The sequence below is a fragment of the Scyliorhinus canicula genome, chromosome 17 (assembly GCF_902713615.1).
Source record: "Scyliorhinus canicula chromosome 17, sScyCan1.1, whole genome shotgun sequence".
Lineage (NCBI taxonomy): Eukaryota > Metazoa > Chordata > Chondrichthyes > Carcharhiniformes > Scyliorhinidae > Scyliorhinus > Scyliorhinus canicula.
Genome location: NC_052162.1, coordinates 120,750,773 through 120,775,951, shown reverse-complemented (window position 1 = coordinate 120,775,951; position 25,179 = coordinate 120,750,773). Strand labels below are relative to the sequence as shown.

Sequence of the window (25,179 nt, the reverse complement as noted above, 5' to 3'; positions counted from 1 at the left end):
ACAGTGCAGAAGGAGGCCATTTGGCCCATCGAGTCTGCACCGGCTCCTGGAAAGAGCACCCCACCCAAAGTTAACACCTCCACCCTATCCCAGTAACCCCACCCAACACTAAGGGCAATTTTGGACACTAAGGGCAATTTATCATGTCCAATCCACCTAACTTGCACACCTTTGGACTGTGGGAGGAAACCGGAGCACCCGGAGGAAACCCACGCACACACGGGGAGGATGTGCAAACTCCGCACAGACAGTGACCCAAGCCGGAATCGAACCTGGGACCCTGGAGCTATGAAGCGATTGTGCTACCCGCAATGCTTCCGTGCTGCCCACTTTTTAAGAGGCAATCACATTGTGGGTTTGGAGTCACTTGTAGAGACTAGACATCAGAACAACATTTAAGATTTGGAGTCAGACTTCTGGGACCTTTAAGTAAATTGGATTGGAAATCAGACAGTGTGTCACAGTCAATGGGGCCGGGGCCTCACAGAAAGATGAAGATGTTTCCAAAGCTGGGACTGAGCAGCTGCAAAGTTGAATTGGCCAATTGGATTGGCTGGGCCCACAGGCAAGGCCGGACTCAAGTTTTGATGTCTTCGAGCTGAGTTCTGTAATGAAACGTCCAAAGGTCGAGGACATTTAACGGGTGAAGAAAACATTAAAAAATACAAGATGAAGAAATGTGTGCTGCAATTTCCACCTTTGGGTGAGCTGAAGAATATAAAATGGATTGTTTTTAGTGATGCCTCTCACTGGTAGGAGCCTGTCTCAGTGTCTGTACACTGAGTGATGTTTAAACATCTCTTTCAGCAGAACAGACAAACATTTCTCATTCTAGATTCAAAGGTTGATGATGTTCAGCTTCGATGAATCGAGTGACTCTCACATCTTGACGTGATATTTGGTGAGAAATTTCTGTCTGTAAATCCTCCCCTTCTAATATCCTGTAAAAGGAGTTTACAAAAGCCATCACTGTTAGTGCAGGATACCCAAATGGAATGTGAAATTCGATCCTATTGTAAGATCTGGGTTTGGCTCCAATCTCAATTGTAATCCTCAAATCAATTACACGTCAGAATTTGTTGTGAAAGTTCCCTGAAAGGAACCTGCAGCTCCTGACTAGTTACAGACCATTCTGGGTACAAGAATATTGTCACAGAATTTATTAAATTAATTATACAAAATCACAATAATTAACAAAGTCAGTGAATCAGTCAGTTCACTCTGGATCGCCAACTCTCGATTTCCGGGTCACTGTGGTGATGTCTCTTGTTCTGTTGACTGAAGTCTATCCTCTTACTTCATGTTGTGTTGTGTACCGAGCTCCAGAGAATTGTAGCTCATTAACCCTTTCCAGCAATTACCTCTACGCTTGATCGGGAGTAGCCTGTGGTTCTGATTGGCCCAAGAAGCCAATGATCAGTCCCTGATTGGTTAAATGGGGCACGATCAAGGTCTGATTGGTCTCTGAAGGATATCGGTGACCTTGCTGATGTGTGATGTCACTTTCTCATTGTGGTGTCACTTCCTCATGATTAATATTCGTCAGGCTCACCGTCCTAACTGATACCATAGAACCACTGAATCCTTACAGTGCTGAAAGAGGACATTCAGCCCATCAAGTCTCCACCGACCATCTAGAAGAACACCCTATCTAGGCCCAATCCCCACCCTATCCCCATAACCCCACCTAACCTGCACATCTTTGGACTGTTGGAGGAAACTGGAGCACCCGGAAAAAACCCATGCAGACACAGGGACAGTGTGCAAACTTATCACAGACAGTAACACAAGCCAGACTTGAACCTGGGTCCCTGGTGCTGTAAAGAGGCTGTGCTAACCATTATGCCATCAGAGCATTGACTGAGAAAACATCGCACCAGTCACAATGGGGAAAGACTATACCCATGTTTTGTGTGTTGTTATGGGCCAGGGTTTAGAGAACACCAAAGTATATCATAGAGTTCGCCTGACCTACACCTTTTATTAAATTCTGGTTATGAGGAGCACAAGGGCCCACTTTCCAGGTGTTATACAATGAAGATCTTTAAACAAAACAATGTTTATTCTATGAATTCAGTTTACATTTTATAAACACACAGTAAACATCTTATCAACTACCAAAACAAATACTGCCCCAAAGATAAAATACTCTATAGGCAACCCTTAATAACTTTCCTAACAACATCCATAAGCCAAACACCCTTTTTTCTGACAAAACTGTAGGTTTGAATTCCTTACAGAAAACAGGTATTACTTTGAAGTTATCAAGTGGTCTGGAGACATTCTTTAGCATGCTGAGAGACCAAAACTACACCTTCTTTGTTTGAATGCAGCTCCCAACTGAAAACAAAACCAAAAAACTCAGAGCCACAAAACAGCTTCCTGCTCAAAACGAAAGTAAAAGACAGAATCACAGCCCAGCTCCACCCACACAGTGACATCACTGCAGCCATTTGATAAAATTCACTTTTCTTAAAGGTACCCTCACATGACAGTGTGGACATGACTTCAGTGAATTGCTCACCTTGAGGGATACAAAGAGACACATGAAGAAACCATAGAAATGTTGGGACTGTGGGAAGGGATTCAGATTCCGTGTGTTGGAAATTCATCAATGCGTTCACACTGAGGAGAGGTCGTTCACCCGCTCTCAATTTGGAAAGGGATTCACTGAAGATTTATCTGGGTGTTTCTCACAGAAGGAACTGTTAAGGTATGAGGGGCAAGGTGTCTGTCATAGATTGGGAATTTGCAATAAAGGTATGATGATGGACAGGCAATCGCTACCATTTAAGGAATCATTACATATTATCATCAAATATAGATTCATTTAAGGGACGTAAATCCAACAGGAAAGGTGACGCAACCGTGACTACAAGAAAAATTAAAGATTCCATTAGATCAAAGGAAGAAGTTCATAAAGTGGCCAAAATAGTAGTAATGCCTAGCGTGAACATGTTGGTGCATCAGCAAGATGGATGACAGAGTGAATCTCTTCCCACACACACCAAGCATATAAATGGCCTCTCCACCAGTGTGAACTTGCTGATGTATCCGCAGGGTAGATGTTTCACTGAATCCCTTCCCACACTGAGAGCAGCACCGATGAGATTCCAGCTCTGATGGAGATCTGCATCCCTTCCCATAGTCCCCACATTTCCACCATTTCCCCATGTATTTGGTCTCCTTCTGTCTCTCCAGGTTGGACAATCAGTTGAAGGCTCATCCACACACAGAACACCCGCTGTGAACGGTGCAATGTTTTTTCAGGCTGTGTGACTGGTTAAAGCTCTTTCCACAGTTAGTGCTCTGGAACACTCTCACTCGGGTGTGTGTCTCGGTGATTTTCCAGTCACTTTGATGTTTCAAATCTTTTGAAGCCAACAGATCGGGCAAACACTTCTCCTTCTAGATTCAAAGAATTAAGTGTCAGACAGAGAAGTGACATTTGGGATTTCTGTCTGTAATTCCTCACCGTCTAATATCCTGAAACAATTTACAAAAGTCATCCAGTCAGTACATGATAGAAATTCAGAACAGACAATTGTACTTTCTCTGAAACATTCATTCCTCTCTCATTCCCCAAAATCTGTAAATCTCCTTCCCACACACTCTCCCTCCATTCTCACTCTGCTGTATCTAATATTCACCCTCCCAATTCTCCTGAAGGTGCTGATTCAGGCTGATTGACAGATTCATGCTCACTGCTTCCTGTCCTGGACACAGAGATCATAACAAATAGGAACTGCAGCCAGCCATTTGGTCCATCGAACCTGCTCAACCATTCAATGAGATCATTGGCCGATCTCCCTCAGAACTACTTTCCTACACTATCCCCCATATCCCTACCTACCTTCACAACCAATCAATCTGTGCCTTGATAACTGAGGCTTCACAGTCCTCTGGGGTAGAGAATTCCAAAGCTTAATCACATCATTGAATGAAGAAAAGCAAATTCCTACAGATCCTGGAATCTGAAACGAAAGAGAAAATGCTGGAAAATCTCAGAAAGTCTAGCAGCATCTGTAGGGAGAGAAAAGAGCTAATGTTTCGAGTCCGATGACAATTGAGTGAAGAAATCCCTCTTCTTAGCTTTCTCTCCATTTTCCTACCTGTTCCCCATAACCCTTTGCTCACATGTCAATCAGAAATCTGTCCAACTCTTCCTTGAATATATTCAGTGACCCCCAGACTCCACTGGTCCCTTTGGAAGAGAAATCCAGAGACGAACAACCCTCTCAGGGAAGAGATGACTGGAAATATATAATGTAGCTACAGCACAATATTACACAACTGGAAATAATAATGACTGTACTTTATTACAGAACCATAAATATCTAATCTGTACCATCTAACACTTTTTTAAAATTAAGTTACGGGATGTCGGTGTCGTTGGTTAGGCAAGCACATATTGCCCATTCCTAGTTGCCCTTCAGAAAGTAGTGGTGAGTTGCCTTCCTAAACCACTGCAGTCCTTGAGTGTAGGTACACCCACTGTGTTGTTAGGGAGGGAGTTCCGGGCTGTTGCCCCAGCGACATTAAAGGATGGCGATATACTTCCAAGTCAGATCTCGACATATCTCTATCCGATAATAATTGACTGTCTCCTTAAATGTCAGCCATCTCCTGGAGAAACGAGCCGTTTAATTGTGGACATTGGGAAAGAGACTATTCTTTTAGCCAGATACATAAATGTGTCAAGCTGAGGGAGCAAAGGATGTCTATGCCTTTAAGAGAGAGAGAGAGAGAGAGAGACCTGGGCCAAGCTTTCCAGAGTCTGCACCCTCCCTGGATTCACTTCCTTTCCCTTCAGTTGCTGCAAGTGACCAATTGAAGGTGAGAATGAGAAAAAAAATGGAAAGGGGAGAAAAGAAAGTTGGAGACAGGAGGAAGTTTCAATCATTGTGAAGCTCCATCTTCATTCACTCAAAGTCCTCGCCATGATTGACTGGAGGACCAGCGTCTTCCGGTCCTCCCATTGGGCAAGACCTCAGCAGGAAGGTCAGGGGTGGGTCCTCCTCGCACATGCGCAGCTTCCCCTCTCCTTTGGACATGCGCAGTCTCGAGCCGGGGAGAAAGGGAAATCACCGACCGGCTTCTCGCTCTGGCCAGAGCGTCAGCCGGTTGCTTGGAAACCTTATATCGAGCAGGTGTCGAGGGGCAGCGCCCTGTGTCCGTGCGCCGGGCCTGCGCAGGTGACCCCGAAGAAGTCACCGCGAAACATAGTGGTTCCTATTGGCTGATTCCGGCAGGGCTCTACTGTGACGTCACAGGTCGGAAGTAGGACAATGAGTAACAGTTTAAAAGCTCCTCCTCTGGGCAACATTTGGGAGGAATCAATGTTTCCCTTTTCCATTTCTTTTCTCATTCTGGGAGGATATTGGTGACTTGCAGCAACTGAAGGGAAAATAAGTGAATCCAGTCTGTATATTTTTAGTAGCCATGATGTGGAGATGCCGGCGTTGGACTGGGGTGAGCACAGTAAGAAGTCTTACAACACCAGGTTAAAGTCCAACAGGTTTGTTTCAAACACGAGCTTTCGGAGCACGGCTCCTTCTTCAGGTTCACCTGAAGGAGCAAAGGATGCTCCTGAAGAAGGAGCCGTGCTCCGAAAGCTCGTGTTTGAAACAAACCTGTTGGACTTTAACCTGGTGTTGTAAGACTTCTTACTGTATATTTTTAGTCCAGTAATATAGACATATGTCTGGCAGCCTGCAAGAAGATTTTCAGCTCTGTGTCCATGAAAGGAAGCAGTGAGCATGGATCTGTCAATCAGCACCTTCAGGAGAATTGGGACGATTAATATTAGAGACAGCAGAGAGAATGGAGAGAGAGTGTGTGGGATGGAGACTTACAGCTTTGGGGAATGAGAGAGGAAAATTGTTCCATAGAAACTAAAATTTTTCTCAGTTTCTTTTCTGTACTGACAGTGATGACTTTTGTAAATCCATTTTACAGGATACTGGTAAGGGAGAATTTCAGACTGAAATCTCAAACCAGACGTCACATCAAGATCTGACAGTCACGCAATTTTTGCATGGTGAATATTACCCACCTTTGAAAGAAATCGCAAACGTCACGTCTGGGATCTGTCAGAGTCACTCGATACCTTGGGACCTGAATCATCGGCCTTTGAATCTGGAAGGAGAAATGTTTGTCCGACCTGTCAGCTTCAAAGATTTTAAACATCAGCGTGACTGGAAAAGCACCGAGACACACACACACACACACACCTGAGTGAGAGTGTTGCAGAGCACAAACTGTGAAAAGAACTTTAACCAGTTAAACAGTCTGAAAAACATTGCACCATTCACAATGGGAAGTGACTGTACCAGTCTTGTGTGTGTGGAGAAGGCTTAAACTGATCATCAAATTTGGAAGTCATGGACATCTGCACAATGGAGAAACCTTGGAAATGTGGGAAGGAATTCAATTTCCCATCAAAGCTGGAAATCCATCAAAGCAGTCACACTGGGGAGAGGCCATTCAACTGCTCTTAATGTGGGAAGGGATTTCGTCAGTTATCTCACCTGCTGACACACCAGTGTGTTCACACTGGGGAGAAGCCGTTCACTTGCTCCGAGTGTGGAAAGGGATTCAGTGACGTATCCACCCTGCAGAGACACCAGCGAGTCCACACTGGGGAGAGACCGATCATCTGCTCTGAGTGTGGGAAGAGATTCATTCAGTCATCCCACCTACTGGAACACCAACGGGTTCACACTGGGGAAAGGCCATTCACTTGCTCTGTGTGTGGAAAGGGATTCAGTAATTCATCTCACATGCTGACACATCAGCGAGTTCACACTGGGGAGAGGTCATTCACTTGCACTGTTTGTGGGAAAGCATTCTCTCGGTTATTCCACTTGCTGACACACCTGCGAGTTCACAGTGGGGAAAAGCCATTCACCTGCTCTCAGTGTGGGAGGGGATTCAGTGATTCATCCAATCTGCTGACACACCGACGAGTTCACACTGGGGAGAGACCATTCATCTGCTCCATGTGTGGAAAGCGTTTCAATCATTCAAGAACTATGATGAGACACCAGCGAGTTCACAACGGTGAGAGACCGTTCCCCTGCTCCATGTGTGGGAAGAGATTCAGTCTGTTATGTTACCTGCAGAGACACCAGCACATTCACGAGTGATGATAGGGGGGGGATTCTGTTGTTATTGCTGCTGTTAATCACATCTAGTACTGAACTATGTTCATTCTGACACTTGGTGCAGTGGGAGGGTCGCAGGGTTTCTTTCTGCTGGACTGGCCGGTCTCACGACTTTGCTTCCAATGGGCTGATGCTCTTTGAGCCTGGGAGAGCACATTTCCACTGAAATGATCCACAGAAGCTGATGAAGGACATTAATTTTATCCTGGACAGTAAATAGTGTTTTCCCCCCACTACAGGTAGATCTAAAATAATAGATTTGTCTCTGTTCCATTGAGTCTACAGCACAGGGCCAGGCCAGACGGCTCAATTGGTCTCTGTCAGTATTAATGCTCCACATGAGCCAAAACCCACACCTTTTCATCTCCCCCATCAGCATCTCCTTCTATTCCTTTCTCCCTCATGTGATTCTGGCTTCCCCTTCAATGTATTCATGCTGTTCACCTCAACCACTCGCTGTGGGAATGAGTTCTACATTCTCACCACTCACTGGGTAAAGAGGTTTCTCATCAAATCCTTATTGGATTATGGAACCCCTGAAAAGGGAGCGAAAATAAATGCAGCATTTGAAACAAAAGGGTGAATCGTCAGCACTGATAAAGGTAAATGTCCTGATAGACATTACAGCAACTTGTTCAAAAGGTGACAAAGGCTGACATCTAAATGTTGAAAAGCTGTTGACAAATCGGAATGGCAGGAAGCTGGGAAAAGGTGACAGGATTGTAATAATAATCTTTATTAGTTTTGCAAGTAGGCTCAAATTAACACTGCAATGAAGTTACTGTGAAAATCCCCTTGTCGCCTGTTCAGGAACACTGAGGGAGAATTCAGAATGTCCAAGTCACCTAATAAGTACATCTTTCAGGATTTGTGGGAGGAAACCAGAACACCCGGAGGAAACCCACGCAGACACGGGGAGAACGTGCAGACTCCGCACAGACAGTGACCTAAGCCAGGAATCGAACAACAGTGCTAACCGCTGCTACCGTGCCACCCATATCGCTGCTATTAATACTAATCGCTTATTGTCATGAGTAGGCTTCAATGAAGTTACTATGAAAAGTCCCGAGTCGCCACATTCTGGCACCTGTTCGGGGAGGCTGGTACGGGAATTGAACCCGCGCTGCTGGCCTTGTTCTGCATTACAAGCCAGCTGTTTAGCCCACTGTCCTAAACCAGCCCCTATTAAGGGTGGCGTTAGTTCAGTACTGAGAGATCACCTCAGCTTGAAAGATCAGGATGTGGATTCAGTTTGGGTCATGATAAGAAATATTAAACATGTGAGGTCTCTTGTGGGAATACTTAATGGCCCTTCTAAGAGTGGGTACACTGTAGGTAGAGTGTATAGGAAGTAATACATGAGGCCTGATGATTGTGGTACATTTCTTTCAAGGATGGTGTTAATCTACATAGAATCATAGAATTTACAGTGCAGAAGAAGCCCATTTGGCCCATAGAGTCTGCACCAGCCCTTAGAAAGAGCATCCTACCTATGCCCACATCTCCACCCTATCCATACACCTCCACCCTAACCCCGTAACAGAACCTGACCTTTTTTGGACACTATGGGCAATTTAGCATGGCCAATTGACCTACCCTGCACGTCTTTGGACATACATGGGAGAATCTGATTCGCAAAACCTATCTGAAAAATGAGTTCACAGAGTCTTTCTGGAAAAGGTAGTGACATAGTGGTATTGTCGCTGGACTCTTATTCGAGAGACCAGAGTCATGCTCTGGAGACCCGGGTCTGAATACCACCGTGGCGGATGGTAACATTTGAATTCAATAAAAAAAGCTGGAATTAAACGTCTAAATATAACTATGACGCCATTGTTGATTGTTGTAAAAACCTATCTGGTTCACTAATGTCCGTTAGGGAAGGAAATCTGTCACCCTTACCTGGTCTGGCCTACATGTGAGTCCGGATCCACGGCAATGTGGTTGACTCTTTTTTAAATTTAAAGTGCCCAATTCTTTTTTTCCAATTAAGGGGCAATTTAGCACGGCCAATCCACCTACTGTGCACATCTTTGTGTTGTGGGGATGAGACCCACGCAGACACAGGGAGAATATGCAAATTGCACATGGACAGTGACCCAGGCCATGATCAAAACCCGGGTCCTCAGCGCCGTGAGGCAGCAGAGCTAACCACTGTGTCGCTGTGGCGCCCATGTGATTGACTCTTAAATGCCCTCAGGATTGGGAAACAGATGCAGGCTCAGCCAGTGATGCCCACATCCCATGAACGATTAAAAAAACATTTCTTTGAGCGTACGTTCTTGAGCTAACCAGGGCACTGGTCATCCTAGACCTGGTAATGTGAAACAAGACAGGATTAATCAATATCCTAATGGTGATGGAGCCTTTACGTAACAATGATCATAATGATCATGAATTGCACATTCAGTTTGAAAGTGACAAGCATCGGTCTAAGGCCAGTGTTTCAAACGTAAATCAAAGTATCTCGAAGGTTCTGAAGGGAGAGCTGGCTCAGGTGAACTGGGAAACTGGGTTAAAAGTTAGAACATCAGTGTTGCAGTGGCTGACTCTCAATAACTCTCAGCAAAGATTTATCCCAGTGAGGAAATGCTTTTTGAGAAGAATGCATCATCCATGGTTAAATAAGGAAGTCAAGAATTGGATTAAATTGGAAGAAACACCATCCAAATCTGCAAAGGTTCATGTTCACTTAAAGGCTGGAAAACGCTTACCCAGAGATCAGAGGCTGAATGCCCTTGACTGCTGAAGTGTTCCCGGACTGGAAGGGAACATTCCTGCCTGGTAAACTTTCTCCAAGGCGGCCTTCAGGACGCGTGACAACGCAGAATCCCCGAACAAAAACTTGTAGCCGAGTTCCGCACACGTGAATACGGCCTCAACCGGACCTTGGATTCATTTAAAAAAAAAACATTTTACTAGAGTATTTGTAGTTTTTATAATCCTGACGATAACAGCGACATAAACACAATACATGAAACATTTCCATCCCCATGCTGATCTTCGCACCCCCAACAATGAAACAATAGTCCCTTCTAGATTTGTGCCTCTACTGGCATTTTAATTTTCTCTGAGAAAGTCGACGAACGGCTGCCACCTCCGGATGAACACTGACATTAACCCTCTCAGGGTGAACTTTATTTTCCCGACACTGAGAAACCCAGCCATGTCACTAACCCAGGTCTCTAGTTTCGGGGGCTTCGAGTCTCTCCACATTAACAGAATCAGTCTCTGGCTACTGATGTGTTAGGCAGGCTGGGTCGACGTGGACTGCACTTGATGCAGTGTAGCGAGAGACAGACCTCCAACACTGGATAAGATGCAACACGATTTTATTTAATGCATTAACTACTATACATGTTTAACTGTGGGTTAACACTATGCTGACTTAACTGGAGACCTAGTACTAGCCTGACCAGACTTACTAGCTACCGCATGGTGTTTGCACTGGCTAACGCTCACAAGCTCTGACTGTCTCAGAGGCTGGGTCCAGAGAGCGCGGGAAACCTAGTGCCCTCTGGCTTTATAGTGGTAGTGTCCTGTCTGGTGATTGGCTGCTCTGTTCTGTGTGCTTACTGGTCAACCTGTGTGTCAATCACTGCCTGTCTGCACTCCATTACATACAACTGTATATTATGACAGCTACCAGGAAGGCAAAGGCCAAAACGTCAGCCTCTCTTGCCCTCTGGACTCCTGGCTCTTCCGACACTCCAAAGATCGCCACCTCTGGAATCGGCGCCTGGGACCTTGGATTCATGTCGCATTACATTCACCCCCAACCATCTGGCCTGGGCTTGTAAAATCCTACCAACTGTCCTGGTTTGAGATCTGTGTGAATCTCTGATTATTCCTCGCTCCAGTTGCTTCGTTTGGACCTGGAAAGACTTAATTACCTGCAAACACTCACATTCAAAGTATCGTCTTGCATCATTGACTTTGTCCAAATATGGGTTTCTGGAACCCACCACTTCATTCACCCGAGGAAGGAGCTGCTCTCTGAAAGCTAGTGATTCAAAACAAACCTGTTGGACCTGTTGGACTTTAGCCTAGTGTCATAAGATTTCATGCTGTGCCTGCCCCTCCATTGGTTCTCCAATCCCTACTCATCTCTCCCATGCCTCCCCTTTCCTGCCCCGCCCCCCCCCCCCCCCCCCCCGGCCCCCGCCCCCTGCTAAAAACTTAATTTTTCTCAAAGAAGTCAATGAACGGCTGCCACCTCCGAGCAAACCCCTGCAACATACCACACGAGGCAAATTACATTTTTTCAAGTCTGAGAAACCCTGCCATGTTGCTAACCCACACCCCCGGCTTCGGGGGCTCCCAGTCCCTCCAACCGAGTAAGATCCGGGCCACCAGGGAGGTAAAGGCCAGGCCGTCGGCTTCTCTCATCTCCTGGGCTCCCGGGTCTTTCGTCATACCGAAGATCACCACCTCTGGATTCGGAACCACTGTGGGGCAGCACGGCAGCACAGTGGGTAGCATTGTTACTTCACAGCGCCAGGGTCCCAGGTTCGATTCCGGCTTGGGTCACTGTCTGTGTGGAGTCAGCACGTTCTCCCTGTGTCTGCGTGGGTTTCCTCCGGGTGCTCCGGTTTCCACCCACAAGTCCCGAAAATCGTACTGTTAGGTGAATTGGACATTCTGAATTCACCCTCAGTGTACCTGAACAGGCACTGGACTAGGGACTTTTCACAGTAACTTCATTGCAGTGTTAATGAAAGCCTACTTGTGACAATAAAGATTATTATTATAACCGTGCCGCCCATAAAGGAAAGAATAGCCCGTATGGGGATCAAACCCACGACCTTGGCGTTATTAACACCATGCTCTAATCAACTGAGCTAATCGGCCAGCTGCTGAGTATGTTAATAGCTGGGATCAGTTGGGAGTGTTTAATTTCTGTTTTAAAGATTATTGGAAAAATAAATCCTAGACAATAAAGGAATTGGAATAACTCACCTTGGTTGTAATTAACTGGAATATATCAATTTGGTCTCCACCTACATTCTAGCGAAAGTCAGGAAAGTGTAGATGAGATGAATGCGTTGATCACTTTCTCTTGCCAATATTTCTATCCTTTGATGATTAACTTTTTTTTTCAAGCAAATCACAATTGAAAGCCCCAGATCTGACTGGAAATATCAACACCGTAACAGGGAAATAAGCAAAGATCTCGGGACCAACACACCCTTGGATCTTGTGATGAGATGTTCTGAGAGTCAAGGATGTGTAGCATGCTGTACGGACACTGGAGGGAGTGTGCGGATGGGGATTATTACATGTTCTGCAATTTATACGTGGAAGTTCACGGTGAAATGGACTGAAGACCGGGTCCCAAACACACACAGCTACTGGAGACACAGCAGGAGATGAAATGGTTAATGTGGCCAGGGGATTGAGACACCATTGTGACATCATCAAGACATTGACACACACTCCAGAGAGAAACTGACTTTAAAACAATCCGGATAGAATTAAACACACTGGACATGGGCAAACTGGGAGTGAAATTAAAGCGATAATGGGACAAGGAAGGGCTTGGGAGAAATAATACTGAGTAAGAACTGTCCACAAGTTGGATAGAGGTAAAGAGAGAATCTTTTACATCCATGTTTGATATGTTGCTCGAAGCATCTGTCCTAATGTACCAGGAACCTGGAACTCACGGCGCTCCTTCAGGAGAAGAAAATATATGAAGTACATGTTGTCCCAGGTGGAGCCAGAACAGAACGGAAAAATAACTGAGTGAGGGGTTGGAGAGAGAGTTCTCCTCTCCCTCCAGGTGTGGACAATAAGATTCCTGGGGGGCTCCCTACTTCGGGTTTTGTTGCTAATGAGTGAACATTAAATTAAATTCTATGACTGGCTGTGGATTTATTTTGAATTTGATTGTTACATTTCTCCTGTTTTTATTCCTGTTGTGATTACGCTCTGGGTAAGGATGGTTGACAGGTGACAGGATGGGAAATTGTGGTTTGGGTCTTCACTGACCAAATGTTTTATTGATCTGAAAGGTGTAAAAGGGACCAAACTCCCTCAGAAATCAAGCAGAGCTGAGAACAGACGACTTGCTGAGTGGGAACAGGGAGATAAACAGCTCCCAGAGGACAGAGAAAACAAGAGTGCCTGGAATCCTAGACAACACCTGGGTGTCAATGCCACCATGTTTTCACTGCTTGGCATGGGAATGCTGACTCCCTGTACCGGGGACGGAGCGTGGGGAAGACAATTGTTTGAGAGTTTGACGTGGCTTGGGCGGGTACAGATGGTTCAATGACAGGCTTTGTAATTGGTCTGTTCAAATGTTAGCTCAGCAATGATTGGGTTAAATCAGTCTCCATAGCCTTTGTGATGTAATAAAGTATAAGAAGGGATTCCCCGAGCACAGAGATTTGTTGAGGTTTTACATATTCCATTGACTGGGACCATGGCATCTGGGGCAGAGCAGGGAGCATTTACCTGGAGATGGTGCTTCTACCCAGAGTGTAATGGGAATGCAGCTGCACTTTGATATTACTGCTCAGACATAGGAACAGGAGCAGGCCATTCGGCCCCTCGAGCCCACTCCACCATTCAATAAGATCAGGGCTGATCTGATTGTGGTCTTAACTCCATAGCCTTTGTGATGGTTAGCATAAATGCTTCACAGCTCCAGGGTCCCAGGTTCGATTCCCGGCTGGGTCACTGTCTGTGCGGAGTCTGCACGTCCTCCCCGTGTGTGCGTGGGTTTCCTCCGGGTGCTCCGGTTTCCTCCCACAGTCCAAAGATGTGCGGGTTAGGTGGATTGGCTACGCTAAATTGCCCTTAGTGTCCTAAAAAATAAGGTTAATGGGGGGGGGGGGGGGGGTTACTGGTATAGGGGGGATACGTTGACTTGAGTAGAGTGATCGTTGCTCGGCACAACATCAAGGGCCGAAGGGCCTGTTCTGTGCTGTACTGTTCTATGTTCTATGTTCCACTTTCCTTCCTCCACCCTTTCACTCCCTCGTCAATCGAGAATCTATCAAGTTCAATCTGAAAACATATTCACTGACCCTGCCTCCAGCACTCTCTGGAGAAAGAGAGATTCACAGACCCACAGCCCTCAGGAGTAAAATAATATTCTCATCCGTGTCTTAAATGGGACACCCCTAATCTTTAAGCCGTGTCCCCTAATTCTAGTCTCTCCTACAAGGGGAAACATTCTCTCAGCAATCTCTCTTGTCAGTTCCACTCATGATCTGATTGAAACACACGAGATCCTCTCTCATTCTTCTAAACTGCAATGGATACAGGCCCAACCTGTCAAACCTTTCCTCAGAGGAGAACCCCCTCATTCCAGGAATCCGGGGCGTCAACCTCCTCTGAACTGCTTCTAATGCAACTATCTCATTCCTGAAATAAGGAGACCCAAACTGTACACAGTGCTCTAAATATGGTCTCACCAAGGCCCTGTGCAACTGCAGCAAAACATCCCGACTTTTATATTCCAGTCCCTTTGCCATACACATAATATTCCATTGTGCTTCCCAAGTGATTTCAACTCACTCGATAAAGCCTGATTAAACTGTTTAAGGACTCGATCGAGCCGCTGGCTGTACCTATAAACTAACTTATTGTGATTCTTGTACAATGACACCCAGATCCCTCTGTACCTCATCGTTCTGCAATGTCTCACCATTTAAATGATATTGTTTTATTTAATCCTTCCTGCCAAAGTGGACAATTCACATTTTCCCACGTTATCCTCCATCTGTCAAGTTTTTGTCCATTCGCTTAACGTCCTTTGCAGACTCCTTATGTCCACTTCACAAATTACTTTCTGAACTCTCTTTGGATCATCAGAAAACTTAGCCGCCATACATTCAATCCCATCACCCAACTCATTAATAGATTGTAAATAGTTGAAGGCCCAGCACTGATCCCTGTGTCACTCCATTTGTCACATCTCACCAACCCAGAAATTACCCATTTATACCCTCTCTCTGCTTCCTGTTAGCTAACCAATCCTCTATCCATGCTGATGTGTTAACCCCTCACACCATGAGTTCCTATTTTGTGCAGTGACCTTTGATGTGGCCCCTTGGAAAATACCTTCTGGAAATCTAGATAAACCACATCTCCAGGTTCCCCTTTATTGACATTCCGTGTTACTTCCTCAAAGAGCCTGGATAAATTAGTTCATCCCGGAATCTCATTTTGAAACATTGTGTGTCAAAATAAAAATCAAGGGGCAGCACGGTGGCCTAGTGGTTAGCACAACCGCCTCACGGCGCTGAGGTCCCAGGTTCGATCCCGGCTCTGGGTCACTGTCCGTGTGGAGTTTGCACATTCTCCCCGTGTCTGTGTGGGTTTCGCCCCCACAACCCAAAAACGTGCAGAGTAGGTGGATTGGCCACGCTAAATTGCCCCTTAATTGGAAAAATGATTGGGTACACTAAATTTATTAAAAAAAAAAATAAAAAAAATAAAAAAAAAATAAAAATCAAATCTCCACCCCTCTGGCTCCTTTACTAATTACCTTAGAGGGGCTCAGTCTCTGTTAAAGAGCCTGCCAACCCCTCTCACCCACTTTCCCCAAAGTGAATGAATTTAATCAGAAAAAGACAAAAAAACCAAATATTTTTAATGAAACAAGTTTATTAATGAAACAACATGGGTTAAAAAAAATCAGAAAATGACTTGAGGATCAAAGACAACCAGAGTAAAAGAATAACCAGAATAAAAACATGCTCACAATGTTCTAGACCCAAATGTTTCTCTTCAGCTCACCGTATCCTGCTCCTGTGACTCCCACATTGGACACAGGAGCACTGAACCTGGGGGTCACGTCCCCATCAGCCCCAGTTACCCCACCGCCGAACCCTGATTGGTGGGGGATCCATTTTCCAGTCAGTCCTTCAGCACCTTCCTGTCTCTTTATTAGTGTCACACCCGTGGCAATTTCCCAACTGGAGCGCAGGTCCCAGCTAAATTCAGCCCTCCGCTCCATTGCCTGCCTGTCATTGACACGAGCAATAGAGACAGAAAGGTGCCGGAGGCTCAAATGGGAAGTCAAAACTTGTGGATTACGATCTCTGTAAAGATCAGTAACTAAGGGCAGCATGGTAGCATGGTGGTTAGCATAAATCCGTCACAGCTCCAGGGTCCCAGGTTCGATTCCCAGCTGGGTCACTGTCTGTGCGGAGTCTGCACGTCCTCCCCGTGTGTGCGTGGGTTTCCTCCGGGTGCTCCGGTTTCCTCCCACAGTCGAAAGGTGTGCGGGTTAGGTGGATTGGCTATGCTAAATTGCCCTTAGTGTCCTAAAAAATAAGGTTAATTGGGGGGGGGGGGGGGTTGTTGGGTTACTGGTATAGGGTGGATACGTTGACTTGAGTAGGGTGATCATTGCTCGGCACAACATCGAGGGCCGAAGGGCCTGTTCTGTGCTGTACTGTTCTATATCTATATCTATAATATTTAAAATTCAAATTCCCAGTCAACAAATTAAAGGATCACATGACAAGAAGTCTTTATGACTTTTGCTGCAACAAACAAAATAGAATCAGCGTTAACTAACCACTATTTTTGAAGGAAACCTACAAAGTATAAAATATAACTTTTCCCTTTTACACAATCTAAAATCACTCCACAATTATTCTCTACCCTGGAAGTTGAAACTTAATTCTCTCAGAACCAGTCCAAAGTGATTATTCATTCCAGAGGTTTCCGTTCTTTTCTTTTCCCAATCTGCAGGCTTTAACCCCAGAACTGTCTTTCACAGTGAATGATTGACGAGCTACCAGAAAACCAAGAGTAGACATAAATAGGTCATTTTCTGGTTGGCAAGATGCAACGAGCGATGTGTCACAGGGATTGGTGCTGGGCCTGAAGGTCTGATCATTATGTTTGTTAATACTGCGGGCAAAAAGGAAAAGGAGGCGGTGCTGCGCCGATAACAAGGATGATGTCAGTACAAAAGGGAGGATCTCAGATCAGGAATACAAAATATGGAAACTGTTTGGGTGGAGCTAAGAAACAGCAGAGGGCAGCAAACATTGGGAAGAGTTGTTTATAGACCACCAAACAGTAGCTGCCGTGTGTGGACTGTAAAAGCTTCTATAGGTACGTAAAAAGGAAATATTTGGCTAAGACAAACGTGGGTCCATTACAGGGAGAGACAGGAGAATTTATAGTAGTGGGAATAGAAAAATGGCAGAGTATCTACATTTTTAAAATTAAATTTAGAGTATCCAATTAAGGGGTAATTTAGCATGACCAATCCACCTACCCTGCACATCTTTGGGTTGATGGAGTGAGACCCATGCAGAAACGGGGAGAATGTGCAAACTCCACATGGACAGTGACCTGGGGCCAGGATCGAACCTGGGTCCTCAGTGCTGTAGGCAGCAGGGCTAACCACTGCAGCACCAGTATATTACCTCCTATCCCATGTGGGCTTTCATTTTGCTAACTAACCTCCTGTGGGGTGTTTATCAAAGAACATCCTGAACCTCCAAGTGTGCTACATCCACAGACTCTCCTTGATCAATTCTGTTAGTGACATCCTCAAAATCTCCAAAACGTTCGTCAAACATGATTCCCTATTCCTAAATCCATGTTGAGTATTCTGAGTTTGCTCTCATATTCTAATTCCTCATCATCAGTTTCTTGGTCCGCCTTTGCTGAATTCTAAAGAAGTTCCCAATCCTCAGGTTACTACACTCTTACCCACTTTCTGAACCTCTTCCTTTGAACTAATGTGAATCTTAAACTTTGCTTGCCACGTTTCCATCACATTTCCTGTGGATTTTTATTTCTAAAAGGAATTTATATTTGATGTAAATATGTAATAATATTTTAAATGCCAGCAATTGTCTATCTATTGTCACACTTTTTACTATAAGTTCCCAATGTGTCACAACTTGTCCCTCATACCTTGACAGTTGCCTTCTTTGAGAAACACCCAGATAAATTAAACAAAAGAATCATGTAACCACCATAGCCCATCTTCATGGCAATGTGGCTGCTTTGGAGGTTTCCAATCAGGAATGGGAACAAAATAACTTCCAACATCCAAATACCCTTTCAGTCTCTGGTCCTCGTGAAACTTGGAACCAGGTATTCACAACAAGGCCCAAAGAGCATCAGCCCACAGGAGGCAAAGTCGTGAGACCGGCCAGTCCAGCAGAAGGAAACCCTCCCACCATCCCCATTGACCAACTGACAGAATGAACACAATGCAGTCCTGGCTGTAATTAAGAGCAGAAATATTAACAACAGAATCCAATCCCTTGTTCACTTGTGAACTTGTTGATGTCTCAGCAGGTGCGATGAAACACAAAATCCCTTCCCACATTGAGAGCAGATGAAAGGCCTCTCCCCAGAGTGAACTCGTTGGTGGCTCCGTAGGTGGGATGGATGACTGAATCCCTTCCCACATTGAGAGCAGGCGAACGGCTTCTCCCCAGTGTGAACTCGCTGGTGTGTCTGCAGGCTGGATAACCGAGAGAATCCCTTCCCACAGTCAGAGCAGGTGAACGGCCTCTCCCCAGTGTGAACTCGCTGATGTCTCTGCAGGTTGGATAACTGAGAAAATCCCTTCCCACAGTCAGAGCAGGTGAACGGCCTCTCCCCAGTGTGAACTCGCTGGTGAGAGATCAGTTCTCGAGAGCTTTTGAAGCCACCCCCACAGTCTGAGCATTTAAAGGGTCTCTCATTGGTGTGAGTGACACTGTGTCTCCGCAGGTTAGATAAGTGAGCAAATCCCTTTCCACACACAGAGCAGGTGAACGGCCTTTCCTCAGTGTGAACTCGCTGGTGAGAGATCAGTTCTCGAGAGCTTTTGAAGCCACTCCCACAGTCAGAGCATTTAAAGGGTCTCTCATTGGTGTGAGTGACACTGTGTCTCCGCAGGTGAAACAACTGAGTGAATCCCTTCCCACACACGGAGCAGGTGAACGGCCTCTCCCCGGTGTGACTGTGTCGATGGGTTTCAAGCACAGATGGGAACCTAAATCCCTTTCCACAGTCCCCACATTTCCACCGTTTCTCCATGTTGCTGGTGTCCTTGTGTCTCTCCAAGTCGGACAATCAGTTAAAGTCTCACACAGGATACGGGAACTTTCTCTCTCCGCTGTGAATGGTGCGATGTTTTTTCAGGTTGTGTATCTGGTTGAAGCTCTTTCCACAGTCAGTGCTCTGGAACACTCTCACTCGGGTGTGTGTGTGTCTCGGTGCTTTTCCAGTCACACTGATGTTTAAAATCTCTTGAAGCCGAACAGAACAGACAAACGTTTGTTATTCTAGATTGACAGGCCAATGATATTCAGAACCCAATGAATCGAATTACTCTGTCAGATGTTGATGCAATGTTTCGTTTTGAGATTTCTGTCTGTAAACCTTCCTCTTCTAATATCCTGTAAAAGGAGTTTACAAAATGCCATCACCGTCAGTATAGGATAGAAATTCAGAACAGACAATTGTAGTTTCTCTGGAACATTTTTTCCTCTCTCATTCCCCAAAAGGTGTAAATCTCCATCCCACACACTCTCCCTCCATTCTCACTCTGCTGTATCTAATATTCACCCTCCCAATTCTCCTGAAGGTGCTGATTCAGGCTGATTGACAGATCCCTGCTCACTGCTTCCTGTCCTGGACAGGTACCTGAAAATCTTCATGCAGGCTGCCAGACAGATATGTGTCTGTATTACTGGACTGAAAATGTTTTAATGTATAGGATTGTTCCGGTTGGTTAAGATACAGGGGGTTGTGACTGATCATGTCCTTGAACTTGCTGCCTATGAGGGGAGTCAAGCAGAGATAATAATTTCTAAATGAAATTGGATAGGTGCTGCAGGGTTACAGAATGGGACCCACTCGAGACTGACAGAATTGCCCAACAGACAGTCAGCATCAACTCAAAAGGCCCAATGGACTCCTCTTCTGTTATAAATCTGATTGGAAATATATAACATAGCTACTGTACTACAGTCCAAAACAAGAATAATGAATGTATTTTATTTCATAACCATCAGTAATAATCTAATCCGTGTCATATAACACACAGTGAGGCACAGTGGTTTGCACTACTGCCTCACAGCATGAGGGAACCGGATTCAATTCCAGCCTCGGCTGATTGTCTGTGTGGAGTTTGCACATTCTCCCCGTGTCTGTGTGGGTTTCCTCCGGGTGCTCCGGTTTCCTCCCACATTCCAAAGATGTGCAGATTAGGTGGATTAGCCGTGCTAAATTGCCCCTTAGTGTCCAATAAGGTTAGCTAGGGATAGGGTGGGGGCTTGGGCCTCGGTGGGCTGCTCTTTTGGAGAGTTGGTACAGACTTGATGGGCCCAATGGCCTCTTTCTGCACTGTAGGGATTCTATGAAAACAGAGTTTTACAGCAGAGCCAGAGGCCCTTCGGCCCATCATTTCTGCATCAGCCATCGAGCATGTATGAATTCCAATCACTTGGACCATAGCCTTGTATGCTATGGCCTATCAAGTGCTCATCTCAATGCTTCTTCAATGTTGTGAGGTTTCCCGCCTCTGCCACGCTTTCAGGCAGCGAGTTCCAGATTCCCACCACCCACTGGTGAAAATGTTCTTCCTCAAATCCCATCTAAATCTCCTGCCCCTCACCTTAAATTTCTGCCCACTGTTTATTGACCTGTCAACTAAGGGGAAAGCTCTCTTCCTATCTACTCTAGCTGTGTCCTTCATAAATTTGTATAATAATAATCTTTATTGTCACAGATAGGCTTACATTAACACTGCAATGAAGTTACCGTGAAAAGCTCCGAGTTGCTACACTGCGGCGGCTGTTCAGGTACACAGAGGGAGAATTCAGAATGTCCAAATTACCTAACAGCACGTCTTTCGGAACTTGTGGGAGGAAACCGGAGCACCCGGAGGAAATCCATGGAGACACGGGGAGAATCGAACGTTGGACCCTGGCACTGTGAAGCAACAGTGCTAACCACTATGCTACCGTGCCACCCATATTACATATCTCCTCAGCCTCCTCGGCTCCCAGGAAACTCCTAACCAGGTTCTCTTCATCGCTGAAACGCCCAGGCAACATGCTTAATGAATCTCCTCTGCATCCTCTCCAGTGCAATCACATCCTTCCTGTAGTGTGGCAACCAGAACTGCACTCAGTACTCCAGCTATGGCTTAAAGAGTGTTTTACACAGCTCCATCGTAACCTCCGTGCTCTTATCTTCTATACCTCAGCTAATCGAAGTGTCCCATATCTGTTCTGAATCACCATATCCATCTTTCCTATTGACTTCAAAGATCTATGGACAGGGACATTAAGGTCCCTCTGACCCTCATAGGGTAGGGGTTAGGAGGTTGAGGGACCTGTTTGTGGAGGGGAGGTTCGCGAGCTTGGGGGAGTTAGAGGGGAAGTTTTGGCTCCCCCCGGGGAACATGTTTAGGTAGATGCAGGTGAGGGCGTTTGCCAGGCGGCAGGTGGAGGGGTTCCCCTTGCTGCCCCCACGTGGGGTGCAGGACAGGGTGCTCTCGGGGTTGTGGGTTGGAGGAGGGAGGATTTCGAACATATACCGGGTGATGCAGGAGGTAGACGAGGCCTCGGTGGAGGAACTGAAGGGTAAATGGGAAGAGGAGCTGGGTGAGGAGATTGAGGAGGGGACGTAGGCGGATGTCCTGGAGAGAGTGAATTCCTCCTCTTCCTGTGCGAGGCTTAGCCTCATTCAGTTCAAGGTGCTGCATAGGGCCCACATGACTGGGACGAGGATGAGTAGGTTTTTTGGGGGCGAAGACAGGTGTGCTAGGTGCTCGGGGGGGGTCCAGCAAACCACGCCCATATGTTTTGGGCGTGCCCAGCGCTGGGGGAGTTTTGGAAGGGGGTAGCAAGGACGGTGTCGAGGGTGGTGGGATCCAGGGTCAAGCCAGGCTTGGGACTCGCAATTTTTGGGGTGGCAGTGGAGCCGGGAGTGCAGGAGGCGAAAGAGGCCGGTGTTCTGGCCTTTGCGTTCCTAGTAGCCCGGTGGAGGATCTTGCTCCAGTGGAAGGATGCGAGGCCCCCAAGCGTGGAGGCCTGGATCAATGATATGGCGGTGTTCATCAAATTGGAGAAGGTGAAATTTGCCCTGAGGGGATCAGTACAAGGGTTGTTTAGGCGGTGGCAGCCTTTCCTGGACTTCCTGGCGGAACGGTAGGGAAATAGGCCGGCAGCAGCAGCAACCCCCCCCGGGGGGGAGGGGGTTTGGTTCGGTGGGAGGGAGAACGGTGTACATGGGTTTGTGGGATGTGGCGGGTGTTATTTCTTTCCCTTTTGTTGTTTGGGTGTTCTTTTGTTTTTTCATTTGTTTGTAGTTGCGTTTGAAGATGGGTGGGTGTTGTTCTTGGGGTGTTACCGCGGTTGTTTTGTTAATATAGTTGTGATGTTTATATTTTGTAAAAATTTCAATAAAAATTATTTTTTTTAAAAAGGTCCCCCTGACCCTCTGTACTTCCAAGAGTCCTACTATTCATTGTATATTCCCTTTCTTTTTAATCCTCCTACAATGCATTGCCTCACACTTTTCACGGTTAAATTCCATTTGTTACTGTTCTAACCATCTAACCAGTCCGACTACACCCTTTAATCTTTCCTCCTCACTACTTATCATACAAACAACTTTTGTATCATCTGTGAACATACTTGATCATACACAAGAACATAAGAACTAGGAGCAGGAGTAGGCCATATGGCCCCTCAAGCCTGCTCTGCCATTCAATCAGATCATGGCTGATGTTTTGTGGACTCAGCTCCACTTTCCGGCCCGAACACCATAGCCCTTAATCCCTTTATTCTTCAAAAAACTATCGATCCTTACCTTAAAAACATTTAATGAAGGCGCCTCAACTGCTTCACTGGACAAGGAATTCCACAGATTCACAACCCTTTGGGTGAAGAAGTTCCTCTTAAACTCAGTCCTAAATCTATTTCCCCTTATTTCGAGCTTATGCCTCCTAGTTCTGCTTTCACCCGACAGTGGAAACAACCTGCCCACATCTATCCTATCTATTGCCTCCATAATTTTATGTTTCTATAAGATCCCCGCTTATCCTTCTAAATTCCAACAAGTATAATCCGTCTACTCAACCTCTCCTCGTAATCCAACCCCTTCAGCTCTGGGATTAACCTAGTGAATCTCCTCTGCACACCCTCCAGTGCTAGTAAATCCTTTCTCAGATAAGGAGACCAAAACTGAACACAATACTCCAGGTGTGGCCTCACTAACACTTTATACAATTGCAGCATAACCTCCCTAGTCTTAAACTCCGTCCCTCTAGAAATGAAGGACAAAATTCCATTTGCTTCCTTAATCACCTGTTGCACCTGTAAACCAACTTTTTGCGACTCATGCACGAGCACACCTAGGTCTCTCTACACAGCAGCATTTTATCATTTAAATAATAGTCCCCTTTGCTGTTATTCCTACCAAAATGGATAACCTCACATTTGTCAACATTGTATTCCATCTGCCAGACCCTACCTCATTCACTTCACCTATCCAAATCCTTCTGCAGACTTCCGGTATCCTCTGCATGATTTGCTTTACCACTCACCTTAGTGTCATCTTCAAACTTGGACACATTGGACTTGGTCCCCAACTCCAAATCATCTGTGTAAATTGTGAACAATTGTGGGCCCAACACGGATCCCTGAGGGACACCACAAGCTACTGATTGCCAACCAGAGAAACACCCATTAATCCCCACTCTTTGCTTTCTATTAATTAACCAATCCTCTATCCATGCTACTACTTTACCCTTAATGCCATGCATCTTTATCTTGTAGCAACCTTTTGTGTGGCACCTTGTCAAAGGCTTTCTGGAAATCCAAATATACCACAACCATTGGCTCCCCATGATCTACCGCTCTGGTAATGTCCTCACAAAATTCCACTAAATTAGTTAGGCATGACCTGCCCTTTATGAACCCATGCTGCGTCTGCCCAATGGGCAATTTCCATCCAGATGCCTCGCTATTTCTTCTTTGATGATAGATTCCAACATCTTCCCCACTACCGAAATTAAGCTCACTGGCCTATAATTACCCGCTTTCTGCCTACCTCCTTTTTTAAACAGTGGTGTCACGTTAGCTAATTTCCAATCCGCCGGGACCAGCCTAGAGTCTAGTGAATTTGGTAAATTATCACTAGTGCATTTGCAATTTCCCTAGCCATCTCTTTTAGCACTCTGGGATGCATTCCATCAGGGCCAGGAGACTTGTCTACCTTTAGCCCCATTATCTTGCCCAAACCTCCTCCATTCACATCCAGATCACAAACAGCAAAGGGCCCAGCACTGATCCTTGTGGAACACCAATGGACATGGGCTTCCAGTCACAAAAACAACCTTCAACCATCACCCTCTGCTTCCTGCCACTGAGTCAATTCTGAGTCCAATTTGCCAATTGCTCTGGCTCCCATGGACTCTTGCCTTCTTGACCAGTCTCCGATGCTTCAGTGAAGTCCTTGTAGTCTACATGAACTGTACTACCATTAGCTACACACCGAGACAGCTCCTGAAAAAAGCCACATTTGTAAGACATGATCTCCCCTGACAAAACTATGCTGACTATCCTTGATTAATCCTTTCCTCCCCAAGTGGAGATCAATTCTGGCCCTCAGAATTTTTTCAAAAGTTTCCCTACGACTGGGGTTAGTCTCACTGGTCTATAATTTCCTGAATTTTCCCTACTTCACTGTTTGAATAATGGAACCACGTTATCTGCCTCCAGTCCTCCGACATTGCTCCTGTGACCAGAGAAGATTGGAAAATTGTCAGAGCCTCTGCAATCTTCTCTCTTGCAGCCCACAGCAGCCTGGGAAACATATCATCTGGGCCTGGGGTTTTAAACAATTGAAGGTCAGAATGAGTAAAGAAATGGAAAGGGGGAGAAAAGAAAGTGTTTACTCACAGAAGTTGGGGATTCACTCAGTCATCCCACCTGCAGACACACCAGCGGGTTCACAGTGGAGAGAGGCCGTTCACCTGCTCTGTGTGTGGGAAGGGATTTATTTGTTCATCTGAGCTGCT

General features: G+C 45.8%; 2 protein-coding genes, 1 long non-coding RNA gene and 1 pseudogene across 3 annotated transcripts in view; 2 read left to right on the top strand and 2 right to left on the bottom strand.

Moving 5' to 3' along the window:
* Positions 1-25,179, top strand: part of LOC119951774 (zinc finger protein 229-like) — a 711,453-nt gene that overhangs the window by 446,728 nt on the left and 239,546 nt on the right. The gene's annotated exons all lie outside the window — the stretch shown is intronic.
* On the bottom strand, positions 2,369-6,154 carry LOC119951879. The gene is made up of 3 exons (XR_005457702.1): positions 6,056-6,154; positions 3,854-3,974; positions 2,369-3,486 (listed from the first exon to the last, which is right to left on the bottom strand). It is a non-coding gene; the product is annotated as an uncharacterized LOC119951879 (long non-coding RNA).
* On the top strand, positions 5,436-8,006 carry LOC119951831 (annotated as a pseudogene).
* Positions 16,521-25,072, bottom strand: LOC119951836 (gastrula zinc finger protein XlCGF7.1-like). Its single transcript, XM_038775207.1, has 2 exons — positions 25,061-25,072; positions 16,521-19,543 (listed from the first exon to the last, which is right to left on the bottom strand). Exon 2 carries the CDS (start codon positions 19,179-19,181, stop codon positions 18,423-18,425), a length of 759 nt encoding a protein of 252 aa, XP_038631135.1. The 5' UTR covers positions 19,182-19,543; positions 25,061-25,072; the 3' UTR covers positions 16,521-18,422.

Bases quoted from the DNA above. Each gene is read 5' to 3' on its own strand.
- LOC119951836 (XM_038775207.1), bottom strand. From the start codon at position 19,181: ATGGAGAAACGGTGGAAATGTGGGGACTGTGGAAAGGGATTTAGGTTC.